The sequence below is a fragment of the Bos grunniens genome, chromosome 18, assembly GCF_055505025.1.
Source record: "Bos grunniens cultivar Pamir isolate PY7600 chromosome 18, Bosgru_T2T1.0, whole genome shotgun sequence".
Lineage (NCBI taxonomy): Eukaryota > Metazoa > Chordata > Mammalia > Artiodactyla > Bovidae > Bos > Bos grunniens.
In genome coordinates, this window is record NC_141182.1 from 65533756 (window position 1) to 65548206 (window position 14451).

The following is a 14451-nucleotide window of genomic DNA, read 5'->3' on the forward strand; positions in this document are numbered from 1 at the left end:
GCAGGAGTGGGGAGTGTTCAGAACACTGTCTGTGTTGCGGTTCTGTGGGAAAGGCCTGGAAGAGTGGGGTAAACAACTAGGATTGCTTGCTTTGAATAATTTTGGACTTCATGCTATAGGGGTGGCCTCTGGTTGCTTGGTGTTTGGTGCTGTGATGATGAAGAAAGAGAAACATTGCCTCCAGGGGTGTCAGCCATGTGGAGGATGTGTGGCTCTTGATTGTTCAGTTTGCTTTCACACAGAAGCAGGACACATTTGAGTATCACATGAGAAGCTAGTATATTTTGCTATATGAGAATGAAATAGTCACTTGGCTGCTTAACCACATCTGCCATGTCACTTTGGCCATGACCTCTCTGGCCATTGATACGGGCATGGGGACTAGAAATAAAAATGCCAGTAAGGGCTTGCAGGCTTGTAGCTATTATGAGCCAGTGGCCTACCTGGATGAATTCCCTTCATTTCATAAGCATTCCTGAACAGGAGGTGTCTGGTGGGGGAGCAAAGCAGATCATGTCCCTGTGGTGCAAACAAGCACATGGTAACAAATTGTATCTCTCAGTTTAATGTTTCTTTCCATTTTGCCAGGACATCCTACTAGATGATGAAGCATAATTAGGTTAATTACCGTAAACTTAAGTTTTTCTCTTAGCAATTGAAGGCAGGGATATACTTACCATTTTACCCCAGGATGTAGCAGAATTAATAATTAAAAAATTAATTTTTATTCTTTTAAAATAGGTGACTTATTGCACATGATAGTCACCTATTTTAAAAGAATAAAAATTAATTTTAAAAAGCAAAAAAAAAAAAAAAAAGCGATCCAAATGCCAAAATGAGAGAAAACTTATAGATGTTTAACAAAAGTAGGAAAAGCATTTTTCTCTGGTGCAGAAGACAAAGAACTTAGAGAAACAAGTGTCACTGCACAAAGGAGCTGGAAGCTGGGAAACATGAAGGAAGCTAGTAACACAGAGTCCATCAGTCACTGGCCTGGATTTACAATCATTGCAACAGAAAGAGTAGAAATGGAAGACAGAGTTAAAAGTCGAAGAAGCTCACCAGGACCAGGATGACGTGCGTGGCTCTGGCATCATGGGAAGGTCTGGGGAAATTCTGTTGCTGTGAATGTGTTGGACCTGCTGCTTGTGCCTGTGAAGGACAGAGATCATGACACCCAAACAATAGCATCCAGTTAAGAAAACCCAAATAACATCTGCATCTAATATCTGACAGAGTATCTGTCAGACATGACTGAGGAACTGTATCCAAAATTTTCTGAATGGAGCCCTCCAGAGAGCTCCATCACATGTACACGTGTACTGGTGGCATTACTGTAAATAAAGTGTGCGATCTCCCATTGTTAACTTGTTCAGTCACCAAGTCATTTTCCACTCTTTGCCACCCCATGCCAGCTTCCTCTGTCCTCCACGTTCTCCCAGTGTGCTCAAATTCATATTCATTGAGTTGGTGATGCCATCTAACCATCTCATCCTCTGCACCCCCCCATTCTCCTCTTGTCTTCAATCTTTCCCAGCATGAGGGTCTTTTCCAGTGAGTCAGCTCTTTGCATCAAATGGCCGAAGTATTGGAGCTTCAGCATCAGCCCTTCCAGTGAATATTCAGGGTTCATTTCCTTTAGGATTGACTGGTTTGATCTCTTTGCAGTCCAAAGGACTCCCCCAAGAGTCTTATGGTCGATCCCAAGTGTATGCCCAAGTAGCCAAGCATCAAGGAGAGGACTGCTGTCCTTCAGTACTGTGACCTTTGACAAGAGACTGAGGACCAAGGCCACCTCTTCCTGCAAGTGGGAAACACCAGAGCTTCAGGAACAGCTCTGTCATGTATCAAGGCCTTGCTGTCCCACTGAGTTTCCTGGGTGTTGTGTTGCTTTAATAACCGAGGAAATAAGGTAACTGGATACAGAGTGTCACAGGCTCAGGTCCTGGGAAAGTCTTCTTTACAAGAGGGTTGAGTAAGCATCCAGCAGTTGTTGCTCACATGGCATGTCATGACGTTGAAACAGACAACACTTTGTACCAGAAGACCCTGGGTAGCTCACTGCCATCATGGGCCCAGAGACTACAGAGCATAGGAGGTGTGTGCAGAGCTTCGACCAAGGAGTCTCCAGGAGGCACCAAAATAAGTGCCTATTAGGAATTTTCCTCACGGTCCAGTGGTTAAGACTCCATGTACTCAATGCAGGGAGCACAGGTTTGATCCCTGGTCCAAGGAACGAAGATCCTGCATGCTGTGTGGCACAGCCAAAAAAAAGTATCTGTTGAATGGTTGGCCATCTGAACTGACTAGGACTTTTCTCTCATAAAGTCCCCAAAAGTGGGATGATTTTTGAGTGACTGCATAAATAAGCCTTATTCGTCAATGCAGAATATATTGCCTCTAAAAGTCAGAAAGATCCAATAGGTTTGGCTGCTCTGAGACTGATGGAAACTGACAAAATCAGAAGTTGCCCTTTAATCACATCAGCAATAGAGTAGACTGTACAAACACTGGATGGAGCTAAGAAATTTATTGTGCTGGCATGACGCTGAAATGTGTGGGGCCGTAGCCCATCTGTTGTCTGTAAGCACAACGATGAATGTATGTCTTGCACAAGTGTCTTGCAAATCCCCTCACAGGGTATGTCGTCAATGAAGCTCCATACTTGGGTGTCTGACCACAGATGGGTCCAATAAAGTTCTTGTCCAGTGAGGTTGTATGTGATACCTGAACCTTTGAGGTATCCCATGGACAACTAAGTAAAAGTGTAGTGTACTGAGTTCCTATGTAGGTGAAGGAGAGGCTCTTGAAATAGGCATATGAAGATCGAATAGCACGTTCATTTCAATTATGAGTGAGCTATAGGGATCTCAGTGGATGGAACCAGGGAGATGCTGGTCACGATGCTCAGTCACCATGAGACGCTGTTCCTCCTAGGACACTTAATATCTATCTATGATAGTGTCTCAGATGTAAACAAAATTGGTTACTTCTCACTTCAAGTTAATGAACATGATTTGTATGTTAAACATATATCTTGAAAAAACATTCAATCTTGGCTGTGTTGGGTTCTGTTGTGGCACACGGGATCTTCCTTGGGGGATTCAGGCTCCAGAGCACGTGTGGGCTCTAGATTGCAGCACTATAGTTGAGGTGGGTGGGGGCGTAGTTGTGCCACGGCATGTAGGATCTTAGTTCCCCTCCCACGAATCGAACCTACATCCTCTACATTGAAGGCAGATTCTAACCATGGGCCAACAGGCAAGTCCCGACATATCTTTTTGATACATCTTCAAAATCACTTCTGGCCTTTCTATTTTCTCATTTAATTAATTAAATTATTACTATTTTGCTGACTAGTTATTTCCTGTTCATGTACATACATGTGAAAGTGTTAAGTCACTCAGTTGTGTCCAACTCTTTGTAACCCTATGGACTATAGCCTGCCAGGCTCTTCTATCCATGGAATTCTCCAGGCAAGAATAGATATGAGGAGGGAGAATGGCATTGAAACATGTATAATATCATGTATGAAACGAGTCGCCAGTCCAGGTTCGATGCACGATACTGGATGCTTGGGGCTGGTGCACTGGGACGACCCAGAGGGAGGGTATGGGGAGGGAGGAGGGAGGAGGGTTCAGGATGGGGAACACAGGTATACCTGTGGTGGATTCATTTCGATATTTGGCAAAACTAATACAATATTGTAAAGTTTAAAAAAAAATAGATATGAAGATAGATTTAACACAAACAGTTTCCAACCCACTTGTATAAATCTGAAAGAAAACACATTTATGGCTGTAGATCCTTCCAGAAACATTCAGATTCACTTAATTACATACGTCTTTTCTTTTACATACGTCTTTTCTCACTCCATCGATTTGACCTCCTGGATGTTTGATTCATTCCCATAGTGCTGTTTTAGCCCCTGCCAGATGCCTGCAAAAATTGGTGGTTCAGTGATTAAGTTTGCAAGCTCCCAAAGCAGGGGTCACAGTGTGGTCAGGAAAAAAAGCCTAACCCTGGAACTGTGAAAAATGGGCAGCTATTTTCTTCCCAAAACTTTAGTGCTACGGACATGTTGTTATAGAATGTATGAAATATGGAACCTGAAATGTGACAGAAAACAGTCCTAGTTTAAATGTACTGGATAACTACAAATTACGGGATAAAATTTGCTCCTCTTAAATACAGATGATAATACTGAGAGTGCTAGAGCATAACAAACTGTAAGTATGCTCCTTTGTTTTCAAATTTATTGTAATTCCCAAACACAGAGCTCTAATCATTGTAAATTATGGTTTACTCATTAATTTTCTGTCAACAAAGAGCAAAGACACAAACTTCCAGAGCATTCACACTGAAAAGAGTAAAGTTTTGACTCCAAAATAAACTGCTGGAAACTGCATCTCATTTTTTTTTTAATTAACTAATTTTATTTGGCAGTGCTTGGTCTCAGTTGTGGCATATGGGACCTAGTTCCCTGTTCAGGGATCCAACCTGGGTCCTCTACATGGGAGCATGGCACCCCAGGCCCTGGACCACCGGGGGATTCCTGCATCTCAATTTTAATTAATGTGCATTCTTTTGATCCTTTCTGAGGAAAACATCCTCAGAGTTCAGTTGTTGTTTCCCCCCTCCTCAAGAATTGCCTTTATTTTAAATATCTTTCTTGCTCTGTTTATGTTTTAAAGTATTGAAGTATTTAAATTAACTGAGTTAGGGCATTATAGATTATCTTTTGTTTCCAATGAAAATAATAATTTTCTGGGTAAAAATATGTATTAAAATATAAAAATGTACATCCTAAATACATGCACTCTGTATATTCAGTCAGGTATACTTTATGTGTGTGTTCAGTCGTATCCAACTCTTTACAAGCCCCTGGATGGTAGCCTGCCAGACTCCTCTGTCCACGGGATTTTTCAGGCAAGAATACTGGAGTGGGTTGCCATTTCCTCCACCCAGGGGTTACACCTTACACAAATGTTCAGAACTTGTCACTTCATAGTAATTTTACTATTTTGGGGGGGGAGGGATGGTTAAAATATTTTAGTTGAAGGATAATTGCTTTACGGTGTTGTGTTAGATTCTGCTGTTATCAAGTCTCATTATCATTTGTATCATTTGTTGCTACTGGATCAGTATGATTGAGTTGGAATGATGTACCTCTATCAACTTTTCCCAACTCCATGTTCAGTGACACCATGTTGTTAGTTTGAAATTAGCCATGCTAAGAATATTTGTATTCGGAAAACTGGAAAACACTACAAGCCTGGACTTCGTTATATTATTGAAAGTCTAGATTTAAAAATATGTGGATAGTGCAGATTAAATTTAAACTACATGGTACATGTGGTAATTACATTGTACATAGCACACACAAAAAATGAGGATAAAAAGGAGCTATTTATTTGTTAATGAAAAGAAAAATAGGTGAAAGATATAAACAGATATTTTACGAAGAAGACATACAGATGGCAAATAAACCATGTGGAAAAAGAAAGATCAACATCATAATTCTTTGCTGCTGCTAAGTCGCTTCAGTCGTGTACGACTCTGTGCGACCCCAGCCCACCAGGCTCCCCGTCCCTGGGATTCTCCAGGCAAGAACACTGGAGTGGGTTGCCATTTCCTTCTCCAATGCATGAAAGTGAAAAGTTAACGTGAAGTCGCTCTGTCGTGCCCTACTTTTTGTGACCCCATGGACTGCAGCCTACCAGGCTCCTCCATCCATGGAATTTTCCAGGCAAGAGTACTGGAGTGGGATGCCATTGCCTTCTCTGTATGATTCCTTAGGGAGATGTAATTAAAACGACTACTTCCTTAAATTAAAAATTTAAGGAAATTCAAAAGACTGACCATACCAAGTATTGGCCAGAATGTGGAAGCATTTTACATGCTCCTGGTGGGTATGTAAAAACAATCTATAAATGTAGATCGTAGTTTGTCAGTTTCATAAGTTAAACATTCACCTATTCTATGACTCAGGTTTTATACTTTGAATTACTAACACAGTGTAACTGAAAATCCATCCATACATACAGACTTACATATAAACGTTCTAGCACCTTTATTTACAATAACCCACAGTAGAAATAACCCAAATGACCATAACCAGATGAATGGATGAACAAACAATGTAACTATAGAAACGATACTACTCAGCAATAGAGAATGAACTACTTACATATTATCACTTAAGAATCTCAAAATGTTTAGATTCTGCACTTCAAATAGATACACTATATCAATGTCAACTACACCTGAATCAAAATTTACAAAATGACTCAAAAAACCTAGGTCTGTCACACTTTTTAGGAAATCAGATGTTGAGAAATCCCTAGTGGCCCAGTGGCTAGGAATTGGCACTTTCACTGTCATGGCCCAGGGTTCGGTCACTGGTGAGGGAACTATGATCCTGGAAGCCTCAAAGAACAACCAAAACCAAAATGAAAACTCCTCACATCTCACAATCCTACATCGCCTCTCTTTTCTGATGGCCTTGGAGAAGCACCCTTGTCTTAGTGGCAGCAAATCCTGATGAGAATAGACTTCTTCCCACCTGAGTTAACAGGAATGCTGGCTGATCACAGAACCACACTGTGGATGAAGGCATCTTTCTCTGTTTATCTGCCTCTGTGGCAACGGCCTTTGGCTGAACATTCTAGATGTTCAAGCATCTGTGCACGCTGATACTGCACAGTCACAGTCACTGGAGCATCTGCTGATGCCATGTCAGGACACACTCCACCTACCTCACTGCAGTCTCCTCCGCTCCAGGGTTACTTGACGAACATGGTTCCCTCCAGCCCTGTAGTCTTACAGTGGAACCATCTAGTGAATTCTGGGGGTCAGGACATGTGGTTCTTTTATAGGTTAACTGCTGAGCATTATGTGATCATTCACTGTGAATAACAATTCATGTTTCCAGAAGCACTGGAGGTTGTCACAACTTCATGACTCCTCAGATGTTTTCTGAGCCCACAAAAAAAACCCTGATACAGTCCACAAATCAGGACCCCAGAGCCTTGCGGTCTTTCTGAGGAGACCTTGAGCAACAATGTATTTACATTAGGCCAACCCCACAAAGAGAGCTACATTCTTCAATCATACTGAGGTGAGGCACACAAAGCACAGGACCCCCATGAAAGCTGTGCCATCATTAACGCTGCTAGAGCCCCGTTTTCTTCCAATCACCTCATATAAAGTGAACAGAAGCCCCAGACCAAAGAGGGCTGAAACATTAACGCCTTTATTATTGCAAAATGCAAAGGAATACAAGGCATGAAGTTCTCAGCTTGGTGACTTGGAAGCTGGGGAAATCAGAAGTGTCACCAGAAACTAACATGTCCCTGAAAATGTAGTCCTGGCTGGCAAGTCACCAACAGAACTGAAACTGGGTCCACTGGGCCCAAATTGAGTGAGGTCCATGCCCTACTTTAGAAATGAGCAAGGAATGAGGATGCCATAAGAGCTAAGACTACTCACTACTTCCCTCCACAGAAAGGGATGGGACAGAAGTCAGCTTCCCTGAGCATACTGGGAGGTAGTTTCCACACTGGGTGGACCTGCCAGGTGATAGAAATGAAACTGGCAGTGACATAAAGCTGGAAAGTGCCTGGCAGGCAATTGAGCCACAAGGGAAGCCCCTAATAAAGTGAAGCACAGCTTCTTAAAGATTCCTACATACCTGAAACTTAAGGGGAATCTCCCCAGTGCAGATTTTCAGATGCATTAGATGGCCCAGTCACAACTTTTCCAGTGTAAATATACTAGAAGGAAACTGCACATCCCAGCATATCTAAGGCCTTTCACTGGTGTGACATCTCTGGGGTTGAATGAGGTCATATTTGTAGCTGAAAAGTTTTTTCCAACATTCACTGCACTCAGGACCTTTTTCCAATGTGAACTCTCTGGTGCTGAATGAGGCTGGAACTTTGGCTAAATGATTTTCCACATTCCCCACACTCATAAGGCCTTTCTCCAGTGTGAACTCTCAGGTGTTTAACAAGGTTAGATTTACAGCTAAATGATTTCCCGCATTCACTGCACTCAACAGGCCTTTCTCCAGTGTGAACCCTCCAGTGATTCTTGAGGTTGGAGCTATGGCTAAATGATTTTCCGCAGTCCCCACACTCATAAGGCCTTTCTCCTGTGTGGACTTTCCGATGTGAGCTAAAGCTGGAGCTTTGCTTAAAGGATTTCCCGCATTTACTGCACTCATAAGGCCTCTCTCCAGTATGAAGTCTTCTGTGGTGAATGAGGCTAGAGCTTCGGCTAAAGGATTTTCCACATTCACTGCACTGATGAGGCCTTTCTCCAGTGTGAACTCTCCGGTGGTAAATGAGGCTAAAGTTTTGGCTAAAAGATTTCCCACATTCACTGCACTCATAAGGCCTTTCTCCAGTGTGAACTCTCTGATGCTGAATGAGATTAGATCTTTGACTAAAAGACTTCCCACATTCCCTGCACTCATAAGGTTTTTCTCCTGTGTGAACTTTCCTATGGCTGTTGAGGCTATAGCTTTGGCTAAAAGATTTCCCACATTCGCTGCATTCATAAGGTCTTTCTCCACTGTGAACCCTCTGGTGTATAATGAAACTGGACAGGTAGGTAAACAATTTTCCACATTCATGGCATTCATAAGGCCGTTCTCCAGTGTGGACTTTCTGGTGCTGAATGAGGTTACATCTTCGAGTACAGGCTTTTCCACATTTGCTGCACTCATAAAGCCCTTCTCTAGTGAGGACTCGTTGGTCCTCAACAAGTGTGTCTGTGCAGTTGAGGGCTTTGTTGCCTTCTCCCCAGTTCTCATGCCTTTTTCCATTGTGAGAGACAGCTTCACACTCATTACTATTGTTTGGCTTCTCCTCAGTGTGATGGAAAAATCCCACATTGACTAAGAAGTCGTTTCCAATCTCCCCATAGACAGTGGGTTTCCCTGACACATGGGTTGTGCAGCTGTTTATAATCAAGGCTGTGTCCACAGAACTTCTGATGGGTATCTCTCCAATGTGTTGCTCCTGGTATTGCTGAAGGTTGGCAGAGATATAGAATCGATTTCCACATGTGTATGGTTTCTGCCCAAGATGTGTTTCCTGGTGCTCAGGAAAGTGCAAAATGTCTCTCAAGACTGGGCCACACATCTCAAAGGGCTGGCCCTTGTTGGGAGATGAATCTACCTTGAGAGTCCTGATCTGTGACACTCCTATACAAATGCTTTGTTCAGAAGGTGCTTCCTTATCTTCTACTCCATGCCAATAGCCTGAAATTAAAGAAGTGATGGTGAAGTACATGTTAACCTTATTGAGAAGAGGCAAAACCATCACAAATGTAACTCAACACATCAAAGGATCAGCTCATGAAATTGCTTTCAGGAAAACTCAGCTTGAGGAAGCAACTGCTGTGCACCACTGAGTCCCTAAGGTCACGGAATGGTGCAGGTCTCACTGGGCACAGGACATGAGGAAAGGCCTATCAGAAAGGTTTGTGCTGTAACTCATTTTTCTGTCAGCAGCTTTTCATTTTTTGCGGCCATGCCACCTGGCATGTGGGATGAGAGTTCCCCAAACAGGGATTGAAACAGTGCCCTCTGCAGTGCAACCACAGAGTCTTAACCACTGGACCACTGAGGAAGATCTGTCAATAGATTTTAGCAGGATTATATCTGCTGATGACATGTGATGCTGTGCAGAAGTCCAGTCCAGTCCCAGAAAAATCTGACTGGAACAAAGGTCACAGTATTTAAGGATTATTAGCTACCTGCACTCTTTAGAACACGACAAAGTCTGAGTAGGGAACAGTGTGAGGGATGAGTGAGGTGAGCAGTGTAGAGAGGTGGAGAATAGCTCTCAGCTGGAATCAGAGTAGAAATGACTAATAGAAATGACAAGTCCGCAAAGTGTCGAGAATTGAGAAGGGAAAGGAGTGAGGTGTGGCTACCGGCAATGGCACCAATACAGAAGTAAAACAGGATAGGTTCCTGGTATGATTTCAACCAAGACCTGAAGTCATGTCCTCTGTCAACTTCCGTTCATCTGGGTCAGGCCTGCTATGAGCCCATCTTGTTGAGAATGGAGTCATGTCCATTCTGTGAAGCTCAGAGGACTTTTTCTGTAGCCCCACCTGAAGATCTGCATGTACCCAAGAGAACTAAAATCATAAGGGAATGACAGGACAAGTCAGTAGCCAAAACAGGCCCAGACAACTCAGAACACAGGAGACCACCAGAATGCTATTAAATATTACCAAAAAATTCCTAAGGCCATAGCTGAAGGGAAGATAGCACAGTAGTAAGAACCAGGAATCTGATTTCTCTTCTGGACAACTACACCAGTAGAATTAGTCTAATGCAACTCTTTTGCAATGCTCAACTGCTTTAATTTTGTCCCTTTCAGCTCTTAGCATGGTAATAGTATTCATCCTTCCACTCCCTACCTCTGAGCCTTTGGGGTGGGGACCTTGTACAGGTTCCAAGAATAGCTTCTAGGAGTCAGGATGGGCAATAAGGAGTCTGTCCTCCAAACGTCAGAAATACTCCAAGATCAGAAACAAGAAAATGACGCCAGCTTCTACCACTAGTATTCATCATAGTATTGGAAGTTCTACACGGAGCCTTAAGAAAGAAGACAAAAGGCATCCACAGGTCACGAAATTGTGAAGATTGCACCACAACACTTCTAGAATAAACGAATTCAGCAAATGAAGAGGATACAAATTAAATATCTGTGGGAATTCCCTGGTGGTCCAGTGGTCAAGGCATGCTGCGGTTGGGGAACTAAGATTTTGAGGGCAGCAGCGTGGCCAAAAAAAAAAAAAGAAACTGGTAAATGTTTTGTGTACATGTCCCAAGTGAAATAAAGCAAAAAGAACCTTAACTAAGAGTCTGTCAATAACATTTGTGTAAGCAGTGACTATGTAAGTGACTATACTTCCAGCACAGTCAGAAACAAATGTGAGCTATAGGAATGAAGGGTGTTATACTAGGGTGCTATGGTGCTGGAGAGTCACCCAGCGAGGCAGACGGCAAGACATGGGGGTCCTTTAGGCTGACAAAACAACAGTGATACCAAACTCTTCCCTGGGAGGCTTTGGGGCAGTAGGTGCTGTGGTGACACGGATGAGAAGGAGGCGAGCACTCAGCCCAGCCCTTGTAAACACAGCACAAATCCAGGCCACTAGGGACACACCTGCCCCTGGAGAAAAGAGAAGCACAGAGCTTGGCCCAGGGCACAGGGGCAGGTAGAAGAGCTTACCCAGTGAGGATGTAAGTGCAAAGTTCTCCAGCATCACATCGTGGTACAGGCATCTCTGAGCCTCATCAAGGAGAGCCCATTCCTCCCAGGAGAAGTACACAGCCACATCCTCAAAGGTCACACTGCCCTGCCAGGACACAGACAGATGAGACCATCAACTGCCTCTCTCCTGAAGACCCACAAGCCACCTCCTCGCACATCTACGCCATCTCCATCTTCCTCCTAAGAGCTCAGAAGAGATTCCCGACCTTGGTGCCATAGCTGCCTGCTCTCTCCTCACTCTCCCACTAACTGCTCTGTTCACACTGCTGTCCACTCTGCAACCAGTGGAGCCTGTAAAGACCCAGAAGAAATCACCGCCCTGATTGATCAGATCAGTCATCTGATCCACACCTCCCACTGCCTCCAGAATAGATGCCTGATTTCACAGACAGTCATTCCAGGTCTGACTGCTGCTCCCCACAGCCAGTTTATTCTTGCCAGGAAGGAAGGAGACCTGCAATTCCCTGAACCAACTTAGCCTCACCTCCAAGCACTTCCTGTTTTTGTGACAAGCTGCCACATCTCTTTCTATTGGTGGCCTGAAAGGGGAACCCTTTCATATAACACTTAGACTGGACTTAGGACTGAGCTAGGATTCTCCAAGGTCCGCACACCCAAGGGCTGGGAAAATGCCAGGTGACACGTTTCATAACAACCCAAATTTGGAGAAAATTAGAAGGCTTCCCTGGTGGCTCAGATGGTAAAGAATCTGCCTCTCATGCAGGAGACTTGGGTTTGATCCCCAGGTTGGGAAGATCCCCTGGAGAAGAGAATGGCATCCACTCCAGTATTCTTGCCTGGAGAAATCCATGGACAGAGGAGCCTGGCAGGCTATAGTCCATGGGGTTGCAAACACGACTGAGCGACTAACACAGGGTTTCGACTAGTGAGGGTAATCTCCACTTACCCGATTATATTCGAAAAGCACCTTCGCAGCCATGGAAACCTGTGGGAAGTGCTAAGTCTTAGAGGGATGTGATCCTGGCAATTTTCCAGGGACTGAGACCTTCCCTGCACACCTGGTGGCATCTGAACCAGGGTCCACGAGTGTCTAACCTCTATTCACTCTCAGCAATTGTGTGTCCTTGGGGAAAAAACCTAAACTCCATCTGCTTCAGTGTCCTCAGCATCCCTACAATTAGTTCTTTCATTGAACAGACTTTGGTGATTTTGCAAACCTAACACGTCACGTTTCTTTGCCTCACAATTTTCTATGGCTCCAAATTTGCTGTATGACTCAGGAAACTCAAACAGGGGCTCTGTATCAACCTGGAGAAGTGGGATGGAGAGGGAGGTTCAAAGGGGACCGAATATATGTATCAGTTTAATTCAGTTCAGTCGCTCAGTCATATCCGACTCTTTGCGACCCCATGGACTGCAGCACACCAGGCTTCCCTGTCCATCACCAACTCCCCGAGTTTACTCAAACTCATGTCCATTGAGCCAGTGATGCCATCCAACCATCTCATCCTCTGTCGTCACCTTCTCCTCCCGCCTTCAGTCTTTCCCAGCATCAGGGTCTTTTCAAATGAGTCAGTTCTTCATATCAGGTGTATATCTATGGCTGATTCATGCTGAGGTTTGACAGAAAACAACAAAATTCTGTAAAGCAATTATCCTCCAATTAAAAAAAACTTTTTTAAATTCTCCATGGCTTCAAAGGCCTCAAAAAGGAAGGTACAACTCCTCAGTCCGCCACTGCAGATGCGACAGCATACACACACTGTTCCCTGCAGCCATCAGATGGACCCCAGTTTCCCCGAATTCTCCTGCCTCAGTCGGACCGCCACATCTCTGCGCCTGCGCATCCCTCCGCCATCGCCCTCTACCAGGCGCCACCGTACTATCCGTCAAATAGAAGGCCCCACCCACCACCGCATCGCTGTCCTGGATACCCGGGTCTGAGCTGCGGGCACCTGAGCAGGTTCGGGGCTTTAGCGTCTGTTAGGATGAAGCCGATGAGGGCCGGACGGATCAGCGTTTACCTGAGGAGTGTCCCTCAGCGCCGCCGCCGCCGCCATCGGACCCAGTGCGCGGAGAGGGGCTAACCCAGCACCAACGTCTCCAGGCCGCCCTGTAGGTAGCGATGTGCCCGACTGTAGGACCGCCTCTAGTCCCTGGGGACAAAGCGTCTTCTCCCGCCTCCTCTGTCACCTCAACCCCGATCCTTCGGACCTCGAAAACCGTTCAAAGAACCGCTATGGAGACACAGGAAGTCCCACCTTCACCCGGTGAGCCCACCCACCCGCCGGAAATGTCGGAATTCTGGATGTTCATTGGGTGCGCTCCGCTGCTGCTCAACGCTTAGCTTTCTGGATAATGGAGTTCGGGCAGGCGCCAGCCTGCAGACTGAGAGATTCTGCTCGAATCTCCCAGGGTCAGGCAATCCTCTAGGCTGCTCAAAACTGACCTCCCTGTTCTTCCAGGTAGGCTAGAAGCTTCGTTTCCTCTTCAAGGGGCTAAGGACAATTTCTGGGGAATTCGAAGAGCATTTAGAAAGCCTTCAAAGCTATTGATCTCAAAGTGTTTGGATAATAATTTAGATTCCATGCAGCTGTCTGTAGTGAACATGCCCTGATAGATGACAGCGATGATATACTGTCATACTGTCCTTTAAATGTACTCAGACTGAGGCGTTTAAGTCATTTTTGTGAACTTTAGTGAGTTTTGTCTGGGACTTTAAAGGAAAAAAAAATCATTTGTACCATAGGATACAAGATAGAGGAGGCATATTGGGCAGCTCTGACGAAGATGGACGTGGTGGGATCTGGGCCTCGCCTTCCTCTTAGTCAGTGATTGTGCAGAAGTCAGAAACATCGTTTTATCCATTAAACATGAAATTATTGTATCTTAAGAAACGCAAATCTTTTATACATGCACATTCTTTTTTTAATATACGGTTGGCAGTTTCTCATGAAATATCACCTTTCCTATTGTTTATTAAGGAGTACTACTCTCTGTACATCTAGAAAATAGAAAGTTGTTGAAAAACAAAATTCAACTGAGTATGTGTTAAAAATCTAAACGATTTGGACTTCCCTGGTGGTGCAATGGTCAAGAATCCACCTCCCAGGTCAGGGGACATGGGTTCCCTTGCTGGTCTGATAAGATTCCATGTGCCGGGGGCAACTGAGCCCCTGTACAGTAGCTA

General features: G+C 44.4%; 1 protein-coding gene across 4 annotated transcripts; it reads right to left on the bottom strand.

The window, feature by feature from the left end:
* Window positions 1-5390: 5390 nt before the first annotated feature.
* Window positions 5391-13526, bottom strand: LOC147354840 (uncharacterized). Of its 4 annotated transcripts, none has more exons than XM_086355050.1 (4): window positions 13286-13526; window positions 12208-12246; window positions 11259-11385; window positions 5391-9268 (listed from the first exon to the last, which is right to left on the bottom strand). In XM_086355050.1, exons 1-4 carry the CDS (start codon window positions 13319-13321, stop codon window positions 7890-7892), a joined length of 1581 nt encoding a protein of 526 aa, XP_086211176.1. In that variant the 5' UTR covers window positions 13322-13526; the 3' UTR covers window positions 5391-7889. The 4 variants fall into 4 exon arrangements, with proteins under 4 accessions (XP_086211176.1, XP_086211178.1, XP_086211180.1 ...); XM_086355052.1 differs by lacking the exon at window positions 12208-12246 and adding an exon at window positions 12783-12874; XM_086355054.1 differs by lacking the exon at window positions 12208-12246 and having other exon boundaries at window positions 11259-11380.
* Window positions 13527-14451: the final 925 nt, after the last annotated feature.

Excerpts from the sequence above, each read along its gene's own strand:
- LOC147354840 (XM_086355050.1), bottom strand. The coding sequence starts at position 13,321 with ATGGCGGCGGCGGCGGCGCTGAGGGACACTCCTCAG. Across the intron at positions 12,247-13,285 it reads CGCTGAGGGACACTCCTCAG|GTTTCCATGGCTGCGAAGGT; the intron begins GTAAACGCTGAT and ends CACTTCCCACAG. Across the intron at positions 9,269-11,258 it reads TGCACTTACATCCTCACTGG|GCTATTGGCATGGAGTAGAA; the intron begins GTAAGCTCTTCT and ends CTTTAATTTCAG.